Source organism: Neodiprion pinetum, chromosome 2 (assembly GCF_021155775.2).
Source record: "Neodiprion pinetum isolate iyNeoPine1 chromosome 2, iyNeoPine1.2, whole genome shotgun sequence".
NCBI classification, from domain to species: domain Eukaryota; kingdom Metazoa; phylum Arthropoda; class Insecta; order Hymenoptera; family Diprionidae; genus Neodiprion; species Neodiprion pinetum.
The window spans coordinates 218,042-238,211 of NC_060233.1; the positions used below are offsets into that span (position 1 = coordinate 218,042).

General features: G+C 38.8%; 1 protein-coding gene across 5 annotated transcripts in view; it reads right to left on the reverse strand.

Moving 5' to 3' along the window:
* Positions 1 to 1,467: 1,467 nt before the first annotated feature.
* Positions 1,468 to 20,170, reverse strand: part of LOC124211710 (frequenin-2) — a 28,614-nt gene continuing 9,911 nt past the window's right edge. For 4 of the 5 annotated variants that reach the window (XM_046611052.2, XM_046611048.2, XM_046611051.2 and 1 more), the window contains exons 3-8: positions 16,393 to 16,417; positions 16,191 to 16,239; positions 15,221 to 15,310; positions 13,287 to 13,365; positions 13,041 to 13,129; positions 1,468 to 11,052 (exon numbers count right to left, since the gene is read on the reverse strand). In XM_046611052.2, the coding sequence (XP_046467008.1) occupies positions 10,873 to 11,052; positions 13,041 to 13,129; positions 13,287 to 13,365; positions 15,221 to 15,310; positions 16,191 to 16,239; positions 16,393 to 16,417 (512 nt within the window). In that variant the 3' untranslated portion in view covers positions 1,468 to 10,872. The remainder of the gene's footprint in view (positions 11,053 to 13,040; positions 13,130 to 13,286; positions 13,366 to 15,220; positions 15,311 to 16,190; positions 16,240 to 16,392; positions 16,418 to 20,170) is intronic. The other variant, XM_046611053.2, reaches the window with a different exon arrangement.

A 20,170-nucleotide genomic window follows, 5' to 3' on the forward strand; every position in this document is an offset into this window, starting at 1 on the left:
TGTTCACGTATACGAGGATGATCGTGTGGGCAAACTATTCCAATATTTGTGAAATTTCTTCAGATTTGACATTCTGTTGAAAACTCATATCGGTCCGTTTTTTCCAGGCCATTACGGGTGTGCGGTTACCTATAAGTTGCCCCAGAAATACCTATAATATTATTTCCATTCTTAATCGAGTCTTGTCTGGGGTATTAATAATTTCTCGCTTAACGAACGCTTGAATATTTAAACTGCTCAGTGTCTGATCAATTCTAATTTAGGCAAGGATATAGGTCAATGGCCAGGTAACATCCCGACGATGTGATAGATTAGCCATAGCCGTGGAATAGCGGTGACAATGATTGGCCGACGCAAGATGAAATCTTTGACTCTCCGGTTACTCTGTGATTGCATAAGCTGTACGTACTTTACCGTCCGAAATTATTGGACCAATTGACATTGAAATTTGTCTATTCAGAATGAATCGCGATAGTCCGGTGGTTGAGTTTACTTGCTTTGTTCGAGTGACTCGCGGAATCGTAGATAAAAACTGATAAGAGAAACGCAACCAGGGTGTACTCTAGTTTAACCAATGACAATGTCAACGGCTGGTTCTCGACTCGCCTACTTGTTTGAATGATTCGAAAATTATCTATACCCGCTATTATTCAGAAGTTAAGAGCACGTTTGCAAGTGTTGATCTATTTTCAGACTCGGTCAGAGGTGGAACACGTAGCCCGACTCGCCGCCCTGGGTGCCACCACGTCACAGGATCCCGCTTCTAACGGCAGCGACTTAGGGGATGGGAAGTGTTCCAGACATCTTTATAAAAGTAACTGCAACGGCGTCAGGTACAAACAGCATCAGCATCAGTAGAGAGCAGTGTCTTGATTGCAAGACACCAACGGCGATACAAGTATGCATTTTTCTGACCCCGAGTGATAATGATGAAAATTGAATTGTCAATTATTCTCAACTGCGGAGAATGACATTTAGACCTTCGGTATCTGCTTGGGAGCAATGTACCAAGTTTTGTGTATCCATACATTTCTATCCGCCGACGACAATATTTTTTGCTCAATCTTTTGAAACGGATAGTCATTTTCCACGTACATTGCACTTACTATTGCTAATTATAATTAAGGATGTAGACAAACCTGAGCGCTTACCTTTATGGTATCCCATGATAAATTGGTTTGTGCCGGCCGTGTGTAAGCCTGGAAAGGTTGAAAAAGGTTTAAACAGCCTCGACACGTTTGAGAAAGGTTCTTTTTCATTTATTTAATGTTCAATTGGGCATATAATCTCGATATCGTATCGTTTAAAAAACAGATTACCGATCATACAAAATAACAATATATTATGCGTTTATTAATTTCTTTGAGAACGGACAACGTCAACATAGGTATACATTATAAGGCGTAACATTCAACAGATCAGCTTTTATTACGATACAAACTATAATAATTATTATTAATTCTAGCAAGACACGGCAAAATTTTTCTCTTCTTTCTTTTCATATTTTAGTTTCCGTTTTTTTTTTTTTCTTAAGTTCTTTTTATATTATATTTTCCAATTATATTATTATTATTTAATTTACTTCATGATTTCTTATTGCGTTTCACTCATTTTTCTTGTAATATTGATTGTTAATAATTATCACAGAAAGTTCATGAAACAAAACGTTGTTAATAAAACGACGAGGATGATGATGAAAGAAAAATTAATGTTATACTTAGGAATAATAATAAAAACAACAACGACAACAACAACGATCTTTCGATACAGATAAAAATACACAGTACGATAAATCAAAATATTTCACGCTGGATCGTTAATTATTATAACCGTCATGTACGCATAGTGTATAATTATGAATGTGCTCCACCTATCTCGTAAGCATGTGTAAGGTGGAAGTACGTGTGAGAATCATACCCAAAATTGAAAATGTCAAGTACTCGAGTCCTTGTCGACTCCGATTCTGCTTTGAACCGCAGCCTAGAAGTGTGTCGGGAGAACTCGGTGACACTCTCAAGTGTTACCAGCACTGGGCATCACAATTTCGAACACCGCTTACGGCTCAGCAACGAAGAGTAAGAATTACGTATAATAACACTTTCAAAAGCATATGCGATTACGCTTGTATTTTTGGCATAACTGCGAAACCTTACTCATCCCATTCTTAGCTATTAACGAGTTAACATAGCCAACTGGAAACCCCGCTTAAGTATTTTAGTTGCTTAACCATCGCCGTCGAGCCCCGCCAAATCCACTTTGCGGTTTGCGGTTTGCGCGACGTGTTAGAGGCAATTAAATTCCCGCGGTATTGGGGCGCGGCGTGGCGGAGGGTGATGGCGGCGACGGTTTTCTGAATAAGTAAGGATTTATACTCGTATTATCAACAATACCGATGACAGATAAATGTATCCGAAATGCAACCGAGTTGCAAATATTTTGAATGCTGTCGAGTTTTCGACGATACAATAATAATTCCCGTTGCTGCTTCCGTATGAGAATAAGGCATCAGGCTCGCAAGACAGTTTTCCAAGTCTTGAAAATCCGACGAGTACGGTATATATATATATATATATATATATATGCGCGCTGCATTAATGTATATACTTATACGTATAAAGATTCAGCGGGGTAAGGATATAATATCGGTTTTGTTCAACATCTCACGCAAGCGATTATTCTGTGATATTTTTACGACTCCGATCCCGATGGTACGGTGTATAGGTGAAATTTGGCAGACCTTTAAGCTATAAATATCGAGTATTGGAAAAATGGAAACCGATTTATTTTCGAAGTGATTTCATTTTCGGCGAGTAATTCATCGGAGAAACTCTACTTTCCATTTACATCACGTAGCGAATCGAGAACCCGCCACGCCTGCATTGATTTCTCGTTGAGTGAACGAAGTCGTCCTTGCAAGAGAAAAAAATGAGTTTCGAAAACTCCCGACAACTTCTACTTTCCTGAATAGCGGACAATTGTTTAGAATCATAAATGAGATTGCGAAAAATATCTACACGGATCGATCGATTCTTCCCTGTGAAAGGTTCCGTGATGCGTGTGCACGCGTGAAAAAAAAAATGATGTCCGTGCCAACGAATATCGGCAACGAAATGTAATTTAGTCATGAAACGTTACCCAAGTAACGGCAGGAAAGTAGAGAATTCTCAAATTTCTCCTTGAGAGCGTCACTGGATCGCCTTTTAAAGCGGATAGGTATATATATAGTATAGGTCGAAAGCACGGGGGTCTGGAGATGCGGAAAGTGAGTAGGAGAGCGGTGATAAAAACGATGAGAAAAAAAGGGATCGTAAAATTCTTGATAGGAACTACGTAACATTTTATTTGCATTTGAAAGCACCCGGAGCTGTCACGCGGCTGTTCCTCGAATTTTTCTTAGGAAGCGCCGCCATTTCGCCGTTCCTGCGAGTCCGATACCATCGCTCACTCGTTTACATGTGATAAAATAGGTATATACGTAAAAGACAGTACACGTGTCGTGGACGCGAGGAAGGAGGTGAAAAAAATTGAAAGGATCTTACTCGATGACGGAAGGAGAGGAGAGAAGTAAGAGAAAAACAGGAAAAGTATAAGATAAGCGAGATCGGCGCCGTACATACGTATGGATATATACGGAAAGGTTGGCCGAGCTTTACTTTATCGACATGCTAGTCGGAATCGTTTATTCATTCCTTTATTCCGTTCGATAAACACAATGAATCGAGGGACGACGCGTCGAAAGAAGCCGCTCTAAGATCACGAGGGTGGAATTGTGTCTGATTCTGAGGTGCGTTTGCATAAAGCCACGATTGAAAAAGGAGCAACGGATCGAGCAAAGCACAGACGTTCACGTCAAATTTCGTTCGTTATCGAATACGTCGTACTATCGTATGAATTGCATCTTATACTAATTGTAAGTATAATATTTTATATCAGTTGTACGCATACAACATAATATACTATATGTCCTCAATTATTTACTTCCTATATTATTGCGTAATCGTCAATCGTTATTTATTATCATTATCATTATAATTATCATTATCGTTATCATTATCATCAATAATATAACACTGTGATCATCAAATACATGTATTTAAATACGTCTTATTAAAATTAGGATTATTGTCACAGACGCGGTTTTTCGACATCGTTTAACATTCTGCGGTGAGGTGCTGACGGTATCAACATATTTATTCCTATTATTGCTATTAAATACGGTGATTAAGAATTAATTTCATTGGTAAAACAATCATTGTCGTTGTTGTTGTTGCTGTTGTTGTTGTTGTTGTTGTCGTTATCATTATCATTATTATTATCACTATAGTAGGTGTACAAGTATAGTATTTATAACTGTTTTCTACGTTTAATAGACATGAATTACATTCCCCTACTGCGTATATAGCGCTCCGTGAAAATATACCCAATAGGCGACGCGGCGTAAGTACAATGAAACAGCGGTGTTGTATTTCCCAGAATTGTCTCGTAAATTACAGTCAGACCTCACGTAAAAGCTGATTACTAGAGAATCACCGAGGAATGAATCACTACTGCTTACCATAGATGCCGTTGCTGCTGCTGCTACACGAAACGTAAAATTAACCATTGAGACTGCGAGTTGCGATCGATTCGTGCGAGACTAATCGGACTACGATTAGAATCTCGCAGGGTAATTAAAACTTCTGAATTTTAAATTCGGGAAATATTCGACCGTTGGAGAAAGTTGAAAAACGCGTCGACTATTTTTACGTACACGGTAGATCTCGGAGGCTTGCACGGATTTGGAGGCGGCAGTTTTTGGAGATATGTGTAAATTAATGTAGGTGGAGCTATTCAAGAAAAGGCCTGTCGTACCATGCTCATTTTGTATGGTATGCGACGACAATTGCATACAAAAAGCAAAAATTTTCTTGCCGTCAAAAATTTTACAGCCAGACTGACAATCAGTGATTGTTATATAAGTGAATACCGCGCGTGTGATAAACGTTAGAAGATTCAGAAGTGCTTCATGATAATCTTAATGTAAAACTCGATAAAATTGAATTAATTTCTACGAAAGTTCTTAACACTATATTATGCATTGAGGCATTTTTTTTTTTTCCAATAATTATTCAGTAAGTACTATCGAATTAAACTCGCCCTAATTTATTAACCGCGAAGAACCAGCCGGCCACACTATGCCACAAGAATTAAGCAGCTATAAATCTTGTTACGCGGTATATTAGTTAGTTTTATAGAAAATAGTCCAAGTTATGTCATTCCTTCCCGCCTGTTTCAACTTATCGTACTAGCTCTTCATAGGAGGTATAAGCTAGTATCATATCTACAATAAATATAGGTAGCTACGAGTAGTAATACAATATTTACGTAAGGAGTAGTAATTACGTGTCACCATTGTATGTACTCGTATGCCTCTTAATTCACTCGCCGATAATACAGCCAAAGTTTTTGCCACAGAGAATATATCGTGCGCTATTTCTAGGGGATTTCTCATCTCATAGCTCTTTTCTGATCAAAAAGGGTCAATCAATCGCCTATAAGTCACAAGTGTAGATGCAGTTTCAACAATAATTTAACCAGCCATGAATTTATAGATTGATTGGACTGATGAGAATTGTCCAGAGAAATATGGTGAATTTAAACAACTTCAAAACCTTTGTCAGTATCAACCTCGTTCTTATAGCGAAATGTAGATTTTCAATTTTAACCACGTCGTAGCTTTAAGGTATCATTGGGCGGATATTCTCAAACAAAAGTGAGTCTCGGTGAGAATATTGATTACTTTGCGATAAGATAAATATCTCAACAAAATCGATCATAATCGGGTTGATAAGTTGCAAGTTGAATTATTCAAAATCCTCGAAAATTTCAAAAAAATTCATAGGTATTCAGAAAAATCAATTAAATCATTTTATGTAAAATATAAAAAATTTCACTAGAGATTTGCGAGACAAATTTTTATTGCAACCATTCATCAACAACTTTTTGGAATTATCATTATTCTGAGCGAATTGTCTTATCAACTTGGTTGTTGATTTTTTCCAGATTTCCATCTCACCGCAAAGTGTTCAATATTCTCACCGAGACTCAGTTTTGGTTGGTAATATACTACATCCAATAATACCTTAATATGGAAAATAATAATTGTTGTCTAGAATTATTTGGCAAGCCAGTTTAGAAATTACCGTTCCGCGTAGAGTCTGCATCTTGAATATTAATCCTTAATGACGTGTTATATTGATCCAGGTCCACTGGATCTGACCGACGACTTCTATTTCAATCTAAGGAACGAGACATACTACTTCGTATCGAATTCACCTTCCGACCAACAATCTACGCTCAACGTTAGCCTAACTAATCTACTTTCAGATAAATTTTACGCTCAATTCTCTACTTGAATAACAATTTTTCCACTCCTAATGTTAACTAACGTCAAAAAGGTGTTGCAGGCGGGGGTTTGATCACGACGGTTTGTCCGAAACATCTTACGTACCTATGAAAAAGTGAAAACTTACTTTCTATATACTACTAGACTTTTTTTTCATTCACTTTACTTTTACTCCGGATCATTTTATCATTTATGAAATCACACATCGTAAGTCTTAGACATGCAACTATTCAACAATTGTACCAATAGCATATTATTATGTAGACTTTGCAAATACTTAATTAAGTTGAAGTGCCAGCTTGATTCTTGCGTGTGGCGTTAGATTGTTTCTTATTCTTAGCTTATCAATTTTAATTCAATTATTGCTACCGACATTACTATTATTATTATTATTATTATTATTGTTGTTGTTGTTATTGTTATTATTGTTAGGTTAAAAGTTATATTTCAAACAGGTAAAATATCGTAACAACCAGGACTTGATATAGAAAAATCACGCACATCGGGAAAGGTGCGCTGAAGGCTTTAACCCGGTAACGTCGCGATGCTCGGTAGGCCAATTTTTAATGTCTTCGAAAGTTTTTTTTTAAGCGACAGGATTAGGCCGTACGCTATGTTGACCTGACGGACCGATGAATTGACCAGCCGGATTCCTTGCGGCAACAATCCTCAAAAATTCATAGCCCCATTGCTACCGACAATAAACTAACGGAATATTTTACTTATGGTATATTGCAATAATTGTCAGAGTTCTTTGCCAAATGTTGTTTTTCGCCTCAGCAGTTGGTAAAATTATTATACGAACAAGAGGGAATTCATTCGAAAATCTGTCTCGTCCAATATATGCGGGGTGATATTTCTAACAAATAACAATTTGCATATTGCATGTATCTAATGTGTATACACTGTTGGAAAAATTTAATTAGACGTAATGTCCCAGCAGGTCTACTTTATATTTGTGTAATTTTTCACATTTCTGTTAATGAATACAATACACATTTTTGTAAATTTTACGTTTAAACTGTCATATCAACGTTTAAGCTGCAATTTTTAATTTTTTCTTCACTTAGCCATACACTAAAAAATCGTCAAGTCAACCCAAGAATTTTAATCGACTTGCTAGAACATGTTTTTTCTAACCGTGCTTGCTTACATTTCTACTCACGAGTCTTCTGTCTCATACTGCAAGGAATCCCAAACTTGCGTAGATATACAAATACTGATAAAACACGTTTAGAGACTTGCTTCAGAGGTTAAAATTCAGACACTCGTCGGTTAAAGTTGGAGAAATTCTATCTCGGTACTTTTTTATGGAGCGTGAAATTTTCTATCAGAATCTGTATTCAGATAGTTTATAAGTCAAACCGTTTACGAGAGAAAAATATTGGAAAGTTTTTAATTTTTTTTTTTGCGAGTTTTTTAAATCGAAAATGGAAAAAATCAAAATCAAGAAATCATATTTGACTGAGATATTCTGTTTGTGATGCTGTACCGAAATTTTGATGCGCGTGTGAAGAAAAAATTCAACACCCTAATAACTCCCCTGTTGGCTAAACCCGTGGGGTACCCTCTTTTTCATCGGGGTAACAACAAAGTATCATGTTTTCTATATTTTTTTCACTGTTGTCCGAATAAAGTAAGTATAACTAAAGCTATTGATGGTATTTTTTGATAAACTTTAGGTATTGAAAGAAAAAAAAAAAAATGCTTTCAATAGTCATGTACGAAATTGTTGATAAAATGAAAAACTAGAGCCAATATCTAAAAAGTACGCATACTTCTAGAGTCGTCGACATCAATTCTTTCACAGACCACTAAAAAATATCAAGAGCAAGAAATCCACTGTTGACCAGTGACAATCAGAGCGACGGCTATGTGAACATAATCCGACAGCGAATACCGATATGTACAGACTGCGAAAGTCTTTTCCTGCGTAGTTGAAGTTAAACAGCGCTGCGCCCCCTTCAAACTCCGTTGATTCGAGTAATTCGAGTAACACTGGCAACTCGGCCTTAACTTCCAGTCCCGAGGGGAACTTGGATGGCGTAGCAGTGCCACGGCTGCGATGTGCCACTCTGGTTCAGGGGTGAGGTGAATGTTACCGGCTTCTCCCTCGAATTACTTTCACCATTTGGGAAAGTATTCTTCCGAGCATACTTTATACCGCCGTCGAATTTGCCGATGTTAGCTCAGGCATGGCTTATCGTAAGGCTACTGTAGACCATTAGTTGGCGCAAGGTTGGATGATAGTATATACGAGGGCTCTTCTTTTTGATTTCTTCTTAATTTTCAAGAGTATTTCAATAGCAAGAATTTATCCACATTTTGTTCGTTCTGAACTGGAGATTAAAAAAGAATGAAGAATTTGCGTGGAAGAATTTCATCACACGCGCAAAGGAAGTGGAAAATTTTATTCAAAATAACAATTTTGCTCCGCGTCTCCCACTCAATACGTATTAGGCACAGGTATAACTTGAGGTCGTGGCGAAACAATTTTTCTGACGAATACTTGAAGACTCAATGGTTTCATTCAGTTAAACATTCTTTGCGACCGGCATTCCCGGCATTAATTATACTGTACTTTCTTCAAATAGCCAGGTAAGCCGTAATTTAGGAACAACGTGCGTAGGTAGAAAAAAGGTTATATCATTTTTAAGTATCTTTTATAGCCTGTGTAATATGCGAAACGACGGTTATACTCCGGAGTCCCATCTCTTCTCCTGCTCCGACCTGCCTTTGTTCTCCCCCCAGTTTGCTCTTTGCTGCAGAAATTCGTACTTTTCTCATTGTCGATGTACCGGTTAGTTCCTCATTGTTCGTCGACAAAGCGGGAAAGAAGGATACTTGAAGACCGATCTTTTCGAAGAGGAGTTCCTAACCTGCCCGCTTGTGACCTTCGTATTTGATGGCCGTAACTCCGTTCCGAAAGCTTCGAATCGTGCGCGTAGGTGAATGAATACATGGGTTATTTGATATCGACTTAACCGAAATAAATAATCAAGTAACACCAGTTTTTGCAATAGAATTGACTAACGAGTGAAAGGTAAAAGTTTCCGCATTCAAATCGAGGTTGCCGGATGAAATATTTTCTCACTGCAAGCTTATCGATACTCGGGATCTCCTTCCAATTTATCGTTATTCACGCTCCCAACCACGCTGAAATGCGTAAGCACAACGCACTTGAGCATTAGCGGGTACGAACGTGCACTTAGGAGTGAAAAAAGCCCACGCCCCAACAATACTGTACTGCCAACCGTGGCTCCGTGTCAGCTCAAAGAGTCAAAGACGGAAAAACCGGGGCGGAGAAACCCCTCGAAATTTATCTGCCCCAGGTTATCTACAATCGAAAGGGGAGCTCCCTGGTACGTGGGCGTGTGATCCAAGTCATGGACGCAGCATAATACGATATCGATATCATCCCTTCACCGGCGAACCTCTCGCGATGAAAATAAATCTACTCAAACGCATCGAAAAACGATTTTTCAATTACCCGACGAAAATTTATCACTCCATGCCCTATGCACCTATGTTGCAGCGTTTAAATCTTCATCTGTGATTTCCGACATCGCGAAAAAGCTAATGGCCAATATCCTCTCTCCGTCTGCCCAACACTCCGGAGGACAAGTTTTCCATCGCTTATTACTAATGCGTGAAAATCGCGTCACGTTGGTTGCCATCGACGTTTCTGACAGGGCTTACATCGCTTGTCGTGTGTTAACGGGCGCGATTGAAGGTTTGACCGTTGTCATGACTGTGGCTGTCACCGCTCTCAATCGCAGACACACTGCTGTTTACAGGTTTGGAACTCTGCGCCTAATTTGTAAAATAGGGTTTCTAGTCTGGGTGGAGCCTGAGGCGAACCTTCGGAGTGGGTGTTGAAAAATTCTCTGCCTCTTCAACGATCCTCACGAGGTTCATCGATCCCTTAAAGGTCACAGTGATATCCTGAACGTTGGGTTCGAGGTTGATTCATCGGGTGCTTAAACCAGCGGTCTTTCAACGGATTTCGTTTTTTGATGTCAAGCAGTTTCGAGGAGTTAGTTGGCCACTCGTGACTGTTAATCAATTTATGCACAATCGCGATAATATGAACGTCGATCGAGAGGATAAACAAAAAATCATCTACGAGGACTCGAAGAGAACGATATCCCTTCGATTCGCTTCTCTGGCCTTATAAGAGTTGCAAGGTGGCTGGTATAATCCTCCGGTAATTATTCGTCCACTCTCCGATTCTCGTCGATGCGAATAACTGTCCAATTTTGTTCTTACTCTTCTTCTTGTCTTTTCTTTTTTCTCCAACTTGTAACTTCGTTGGGTGTACGCGAGGGGCTGAGTGACAACGGCCAAATGTTATCAAAGATACGGTAATCGTCTCGTTGAATTTTTCTATTTGACTCGGGCCATCGATTGATAACGAATACCTGAGAATACCGAAGTGTAGAGGTTCGGAAGATTCGGCAGGCTTGTGAAATCTTGAACACCTTCCTCTAAGGGCCTAGGGATTCGCCGCCCAAGGACAAGGCCTGGACGATTCTTGGGTCGGCTTTGCTTCCTTCTCGGAATTCTTCGAGTGTCAGTTTGTCGTCGTGATTTTTATCCATTTGATCGAAAATCTTGTCCACTCTTTTCTGAGGTGTATTTTCATCCTCAGCCTGAGGTTGTTGCCCCTGAAATAAACAAAATTCGAACTTCACTCATCGACGGAACTTCGACGCAAATGAAGTTGATGCAATTTAAATTGCGTACGATAACGGCACAGGGATATTATGGGATACGGATTCAGTCTCACCCTCAAACGCTACTCGTTATTCCGACAATTTACTTTACAATTACAGTAACTGCCAGATAAATATTTCAGCCTTCGCTTTGCCCTCTACAAGGTGGTAAAAAGTCTACTAATATACACCTCGCCTTAAGGGGCTATGCCAGTGTAACGGGTCGAGAAGTAACTACTGATTTTCGCGATTTTTTATACGTCAAATTAAACCACTCGCGAAGAATAGACAATGCATTTTTCAACATTTATCTTATAAGGTGAAAATGACTTCGAAAAAAAGGAGTCCTCACGGTCTACACGCGATTGTGGCTGTAAATATTACATAAAACAATATTTGTAAAAAGATTATCAATCAGTGTGAAAGCCGCTATCTTGCTGTGAAGTTTTGGCAGCGGCTTAAACAAAAGGTTTCGAATTTAGCCTAGTTTTTCGTTGAAAAATATATGAAGATTTCGGCGAATAAATTAAAAAATTAAAGTTCCGTAGTAAGATGAAGAATGGATAGATAGCTTGAAAGCTCCTCCTTTGAGAGTATGCACTGTTTTGAAAGATCGAGTTTCCAGAAAACCGTTGAAAACAAAAACTGTAAAAAAATAAAAATAAGTGTTCAAAAATTGACTTTGATTTGATATAAAAAAATCAGACTGATTAGCGTATTTGAATCATCGAAAAAAAAATAGCGCAAACCAGCAATTTTTCGACCCGTTACACTAGCATGGTCCTTTAACTACAGCAATCGGCGTATTATGGCATATTATGGCATCAAGCCACGTCCCCGTGTCAGGTGTTGAGTGATTCATAGGTACCGTGTGTAGTTAAATTTTCAAGCCACAGACTGTGGGAAGTGCAAAATAGTGTTGTTCAATAATTTAATACTTGCACGCTCTATTTTATAAACGCGGTCGGAGTTGTTTAAACTTATTGTTAGTCGATACCGAGTCCATTGAACTCTTTTAACCCGCGTATGCATATCATTTATGCATATCGTGCATTTTGTTATGTCTGTCATGAGTTTCCCTCGAGTATGCCATCGACAAGCTGTAATGCATTCTTCGTGAAAGTCTCTGATTGAAACGTTTTTTATTTCTCATGGGAAAATTGTCGCTTGTGAATTACAGCAGTTTTCAAATTGAAGAGTTTGAAATGGAAGATGGCTGGAGGATCGTCATTTCTATAATTATAATCAAACCACAGTAACTCAAACCTTGCCTCCTTAATATACTGTATTGTCTTCGAATTCAATAAAATTACGGATCATGTTAAATTCACAGTCATTTTTAAGTCACACCGCCAGAACACAAAGGTGATGCAGAGAAACGTAATTTCGGCCACACGTTCATACCATAACAAACACCTATACGCATAGCTATCAATCATCGTTAGGTACGATGCGTCGAGAAATCTGACGGAATCTCTCTATGAAACTCGGTGAGTGATTATACTCTACTTTAAAGAATGCCTAATTTTATCATTCCCAGACGGATATTGAAAATCGAACCTGCCTGTGTTTCAAGCATAGTATTCGGCACGGCTCGCTGTATAACCGCATCTACTTTTGTCTGGGACACGGCATATAAATATAGATGCCGCTAATACATCCGTCACGTTTCGCTCTACGAGCCTTTCTACTTTAAATGCAATCAAGAGTACCACGTACGATTTCAAATAAATGTTAATGATTTCCATCGCCGATCGTCGAATGGCGTAACGATGTTTTCGTAAATTGTGCAACGTGGTATACGTATAACATATTCGTAGATAAACTATTTCTGTTTCGAGTATAACGTTCGATTACTCGCTTCTGGCTCGTCGAATTAAATAGTTATAGGTATTCTATGTATTGAATAGCGTGTTGCGACTAATTGTGAGTCTACTTACCACCATCTGATATATCGCATCGACAATGTTGTACATTTCGTCCCTCGTGATGAACCCGTCGTTGTCGACGTCGTACAGACGGAATGCCCCTAGAATTTTAAATATTTTTGCTTGCTAGTTGAAACAAGAAAATAGTGCACGACAGCAAGTGGAATAAGGTTATAGAAGAACTGTACACGGACGATGGGAAATGATTGGGCATAAAATATGTAGTATGACTTTACAGGTGTAAAGGTTTCAACTCACAGTGTAATTTTTCATCAAGATTTCCTCTAGACGTCACGGAAAGCGCTCTTATAAACTCTTCGAACTCGATGGTGCCATCCTGTAACAGAAAAACGTTGGAGGCGATGTTTCGAACTACCAAACGATTCAAATTCAAGGTGATTCGGTAGCGACAATAGCGCCATCCGACGGACAATCGTGAGCACTGTATTTCTCAAATAATCGGAAAATGAATCTGGCAACGCCGCGTGATACGCTTGCGTTGCAGCCTGCTCGAACCTTCGGTCTTTACCTCGCTATAACCTTTATTTTTTTGAATAAAAATGTCAGATCAGTTACGATTTAACGGGAAAATCGCAAAAAATAAAAATAAAGCGTTTTAACAATGCCATATCTAAACAGCAGAAAACAAACAATTCGAATATCGCGCGCAATGTGCATACTTCCGACGTTGCCAGACGTACAACCCAACCAAAATTAAAGTCGGATTTTTTTTTTTTAGATCATGTTATTCATTATTAAATGACGGACAAAATTGACAAAAATTTGATACAATATTCCTATATAAATATACGTTTCGCCTTACTCAATATTTTCTTCCATCCGATACATTTCATGCTTCTTCAATATTTAAACGACCAATTCGAAAGTAAAGGTTTTTATCCCAGTTTCTGTCTACACAATACAAAATAGCTCCACTTTTTAAATCCAAAAACTCGGTAACTAAACGGTAAATCATTTTCAAACTTGACAGGATTGTTTGATATCACTCAAAAAATTATGTAATCCGAACACACGTGAATTAAAAATTCTCGAAATTACCACCCAACTACCTTCAGCGACGGCGGCATGGAGTACAATAGCAATGTTAGGAAGGGAAAGCCGCGTTCGTCTGACCATCTACACGCATACCTCACTTCACGGATCGTCGCGTCTAGTCTCCGCAACTTGGCTGGATTACTACTTAAAATTAGTGTCGGAATAGCCAGTAGTGAGTGGAGCGTAGCCGTCAGGCACGTTGCGAGACTCATTACGTCTTGGGGGCGGGCGTAAAGATGTGGAAGGATGAAAAAATTGCAGGATCACAATATCGAATTTTTAAAGAAGCGAATGCTTTATTCGTAGAAAATACAAATATTGCAAGTAGAAGTATGGAGAAGTAAAATAATAGAAAGGTCAGAACGTAGAATGCCGAACTGTTGAATCTTCAGAATTCTTCTTGGTAATATAGAATCGCATACAAATTCTCGATTTTGCCGTTCTACGTTTTGATCCTTCAATATTTTTTCATTATGTATTTTGACTTTCTGTATTTACAATTTTCCATACTCGGACTTGCCACATTTTCAAATTTCATTAATCAGATTTTACGCATATATAAAAATTCGATATTCTGGTACTTCTATTAATCGACATTTTTAGTTTTTTACCTGCGCCCCGTCTTGGATCAGATGTAACAGCTTTTTTATCACCGATTCACGCATCAAGACGGATTTGGTTCATTTCAATATCCAGAATTATAACATAGCATGGTGTAAATAATACTGACGTGACCCAATCGAGATAAAATTACCGCGAGCAGAGAATTTCTATTTACGTGTTTAGAACTACGATCACCGAGAAGCTAATTATTCATCACTGATCGCAGATCGAAACAACGATCTGTAACGGATACGAGCCGAACACCCATTTGTAAACTTCTTCCATTTTAATCTATCTCTCTCTTTCTATAGGTTGAAATAATATTGGTAACTCGGCCTTTTTTTAACGGTGAAATTCTGTTGGGTAGTCGAGTCTCTATTAGAACTTATCAAATTCGGTGCGATTTTCGATTCGACACTGACAAGCAAAAGTTTACTGAAAATATTGGAGATGTACCTATTATCACGATCTTCACAGAGGTCGGCGTGGCGCCTTATCAGAATAATGATTTGATCTGATGCGGATGTACTTACGCTGTTTTCGTCGAAGACTCTGAAGACGAGAGAAGCAAATTTGGACGGATCGCCTTGCGGAAAAAATTGTTTGTAGATTTTGATGAAACCCTGGAATGTCGAATAAAGATGTGTTAAACGATGGATTGTTTTTGTTTAGCTTGCACCGTTTAACACGTTGGTACTTCGACGTGTTTCTGACGCATCGTTTTTTTTTTTTTTTTTTTTTTTCAAGTAGAGTGATATGACTGACTGACTGATTGTGCAGCGTCATAGCAGAAGGTGCACACATTCGTATCACAGATCTGCAATCAAAGCACTTCCCAGGTGTTACTAATAGATTTTTATTCATTGAAACTGGGAAAATACTTAAAAAGTTCCATCACGTCGGATTTTTTCTTCAACTCGTGTTTGTAGTTTAATTTAGAGCGAAACTCCCGTTTAATTCGAAATCTGGTATCCTAATCTTGATTATAAAAACCCCTTGCAAAATTGATTTCTTACTTCCATTTAATAAGCATTACAGCGAGACTCAAGAATAAATACAAATAGGAAAACAGAAAATGGAAAGCTGAAGCGTCTTCGGAGAAGTATCAAAAAAGGAAAAAAATGTTTCGTAGGCAAAAAAAAAAAAAAATGAACAAGAAATTAAGTAAATTTCATGAAGAAATAGTTTGTTTAATGTTCTAAGAAATATTGTTCAGTACATTGTAATGAAATCGTGGTGTTTTTCATTATTGTTTGCTTTTTTTTATGCAAACACCTTGTATTTTGCAAGAATACTGTACGTGATGGAGAGAAATGGAAGTCATTTCTGGATTCAGCACACTAAAAAACATAAAGTTTACTAAAAACATCACATGCGGCTGAAATTTTTTTTTTTTCCGAAGACCTGTGTATTCGAACGATTGCTCAGACAATGCTATAGCCTTGAACTTGAACGATATTTACACAACCTGTAAAATACTTTAAACTTGGAATCTGTATTCACCTGCTCTGTGAGGAGACCGTTTGGGCAATCTTTGAGGAATCCTTTGTGCCTGAAAGGTAAACGGAAGAATGATGATGTCAATTTCATAAGAGTTACGAGTTTGCGATCACCGCCTGCAGACGAGTGGAATTGCACAAATCTCCACAACTCATTGGAACTTGTGCGAAACGAACTTGTGCTGTAATTAATTTTGTGTACTTACCACTGCCTGATCTCCTTTTCCGTAACTAAAACAGACAAAAATAACAAACAGTAAAATAAACAGTTGAATATCCGAAAAACGTAGTTTGTGTACGAAGAAGTAAACCGATTGGGAGAATAATAAAAATTATTTATTTCAATTCGCATCGACTCTCATACAATTTTGTTCACTACAGATACTTTATTTAACCTGTAGTTAATAAAAACAGTGTATCGCGCTTGGCATTATCACAATCATCATCAATCATGGGAACTTGTAATGCAATAAGCAGAGCAAAGAATCCACCGTATGGATACGGCCAGGGAAGGTAAGCATGGCCATGTCTGGACCAGAAAGAATCGAAATTTCAAGAAATCCGATTTTTCATTTCTTAGATATTCTGTTTCTACAAACTTTTACAAACACTATGGCGTAAGTCCAACGTAAAAAGATCTCAAAATTGAGCTCATGAACGCCAAAAATTTTATGCCGTATACAGCAGGAACGCTTTTTGGGCTCGGGAAGAAAATCTCAGGCATTAACAAAAGAAGCTTACAGAGTGGAAAAGTGTCGACGTTCTTCGATTGCTACCGCAGCTACGGAGGGTGACTTGAAAAAGTTATTTCACAGCCCGAGCAATTTTTGCGGTTCGCTTGAAGTTATGAAATATCGATGTTCTAATAGGTTTCAAAAATTTTATTACATTCTAGAAGATTTTCCTGAATTTATTCAGATTTTAGAAAAGTGAGTTTCTTTGTCGAGTTTCTAAATCATACTTCATATAAGCTGGGTCCAAAAGTTCTCAAAAAAATTTCGATTGCGTTTTTTGTCATGTACTTTCGTACCAAAAATTATAGAGCCAATCTAACAACGAGACATCGACGTACAATCTTGATCGGGATGTGACGGAATGCCCCATCTTTACGTAAAAGCTAGCACGACTTGTACATCAATTCGAGATGTCCCGATCTTATTTCCTAAATTAATTTAACTTATTTCCACAATTAGTAACCTTTGCAGGAAGTTTATGCAAAGAAATTACCTGCACCACTTCTCAATTTGAATTATTACGAACCGTGAGCTTGCGGTTACTGAAATACAAAGTCCATAATTACTCGCGCAAATTATCGGCTGCATAATTAATAGCTACAACGGGGTGGAAAATATAATTACACCATCCGTTCCGGCAGAAGAAACAGTTTGTTCTTGTCAAAAATACGCCGACAGCCTTCGTCGTTTCATCCAGCGTTCACTTCGCACTCGAAGATCATTCCTGCCTCTTTGCCTGTAATATTTATCTCCCACTCTGCAGTTCTCTCGCATCGCCTGTACTGATATTTTCGTCGTTTATCTTCTTTTTTAGTTGTTTTTTTCTACATAATATTCCGCGGCAAACGCAAGCAGAATCAAATATATTTTCCAATACCCAGCAAAACCTTCCGCGAGACGGACAATCGTGTTTTTCCCCAGCTACATTCCTCGATGCCTGTATGTAAATAGAGCTGTAACGTTATACCCTCCTTGTGTATTATATTCGTATGGTAATTCCCTCGGAGAATCGCGTACCTCAGTTTATGGGTATATGTATACGATGCCTTGCAGCGGCGATGTCGGATGAAAACGAGATGAAAACGAGATGGAAACTCGATTCACTCGATTCCGAGGAAGAATTGGGCGAAAGTGTCGAACGAAATTATCTCTCATTGTCGGTAGCTCGATTCGACCTCATCGTGACGCAGCCCGGATCTATAACTTGAGGCTGCGTATAATAATAACGCCGAATACGGGGCCGGGGTCACGCCATGGCACGGCGTGAATTACGGGGCCCGGAGTCGGTGATATTGAGACGGGTGAAAACGAGGTGACACAATTTATCTCATTTCCGGAGCAAAGCGAATCTTCGTTTCGGGATTCGAGGAGAACCATGAGAGGGAATTGCGCCAAGGGCATCACGCGATCCATCCCTGCACGGTTTATATCGTAGTTCGCGCTAAAATCTTACATTGCGAGCCGTTCTACGTAGGTCTATCTGCGTGCCGGATCGTGCAACGTATACCAGCTTCTCATGTTATCGCAGCGTCGTCGTCCGTGACCCGGTCACATTCTCCGCACGTCCTCGCAAATTTCTTAACGGGGTATACCTAGTCGGGATTTTTCAAAGATCGATTTTCCTTTAAATCATTTTATTTTCGTAACGACCGTACATTCAAGTATAAGCACAGAAGATTTCATGTCGATTCGACAAATGTTGCCGAAGTTACGCGCACGTTTGCGAAGATGCCCCGGATCGTTTGAAAGTGCTTGTGAAACTTTGAACGTATTTTTCTCAAAACTGTGTTTACAAAGTCGGCGGGGAAGATTTCTCGGAAACGGCTGAGCCGATAAGTCTCAAATTTTTACACGAGCTTTATGAATATATTGTTCAGTCCTTGATCGAAGGTTTTTTCTCGCCGGTAAATATTTTCCATTTTGTAAACAAATTAAGGCGAAAATTTTTATGGAAAATCGCAATACTGTTTTCTGCAGCCTCCGTTTTGTTAAAAATTAATATTTTGCTTATTCCTTCCATCGTAAACCAGATAATACCTTATATTAACTAAATCTTTTTTGTTTTTTCATTCCGGCTGATCCAGTCCAGAGATATATCCCTCACCGCAAGACGTCGTTTTTTTAGAGGTGCACCCGGAGATCGGCCTCAACAGCTTTAAAAATCATTATTTCTGCAACTAAAAAATATCAGAACGAAGTTCAATGCTACAGCAATATGTGTATAAATTTTTATATTACCACTGAAATGTCTCTTTGTAAAAAATCCTTGACGGCCGCCCGATTGGTTATAACCCCAAGTCTCATGGAAAGCTCTTGCGCTCTTGTAAGACAAGGCGGCGGAGTGGGTAGATCACCTTTTTCTCACAGTTGACGAACCACCCTAGTAATCAAGTACATAATCGCTTCTACCGGAGCGAAAGAGCCTGCAAACGCTTCACGGCTACACGTGTAACACGTCCAAGGCTCGAGTATCGAGGCGTGGCAAAAGCTGCTCGTTTTCCAAGCAGTTTTACCATCCGATTCGACGGAAACAAGTCACGAATTTGCATACACATAGGTATAACCTTTTTACGGCTGCGGCAAGTGGAACTGTAAGTAAAGTAGGCCGAGGACATGCGATCGCAGGCGGGCGACAACGTACAGGGTACTTATATACTTGTATGTATATATTGTATATCTACCGACAGCAAAATCTGATAGAAAACGAAAGTATAGCTAGCCAGAGAATGGAACTCCTCACCTTCAATCTCAGCTCGCTGCGGTATAAAACAGGCCGCATTTATAAACAACGTATATACGTGTACAAGCAAATGTCACGCCCCGAGACAATTTGCACCCTAGGACTGAAATTGGCCTCCTTGTCCCGTTTTGTCTCTATTTCCTGACTCGTTCGAAATAAAAGTTAATCAAACACGAGAAAATCTGTACTTATCCGCCTACTTGGTTAGAATTTCGTTAGGTGGGTGCACGACTAGATTTTATCCATCGCCTCAACATTCCGTACCATTGTCTCGTTTAGCCGAGAGAGGAAGAAGTCGGATAAATTCCACGATTTCTTCTCCCGTTCGCTGTAAAGTGGAAATTATTCCCCCTGCCTTGTGAAATGGACCTACCATAACTTTCACAATCTTTATCATTTATAATCAGCTTTGCGTTACTTCGTTCACGGAAATCTTTTTCTTTCGTCTTTTTCTTTTTTGTTCGTTAAGAAAACGCATCTGTAGAAAAGCGTACCGAAGAGAAAGAAATG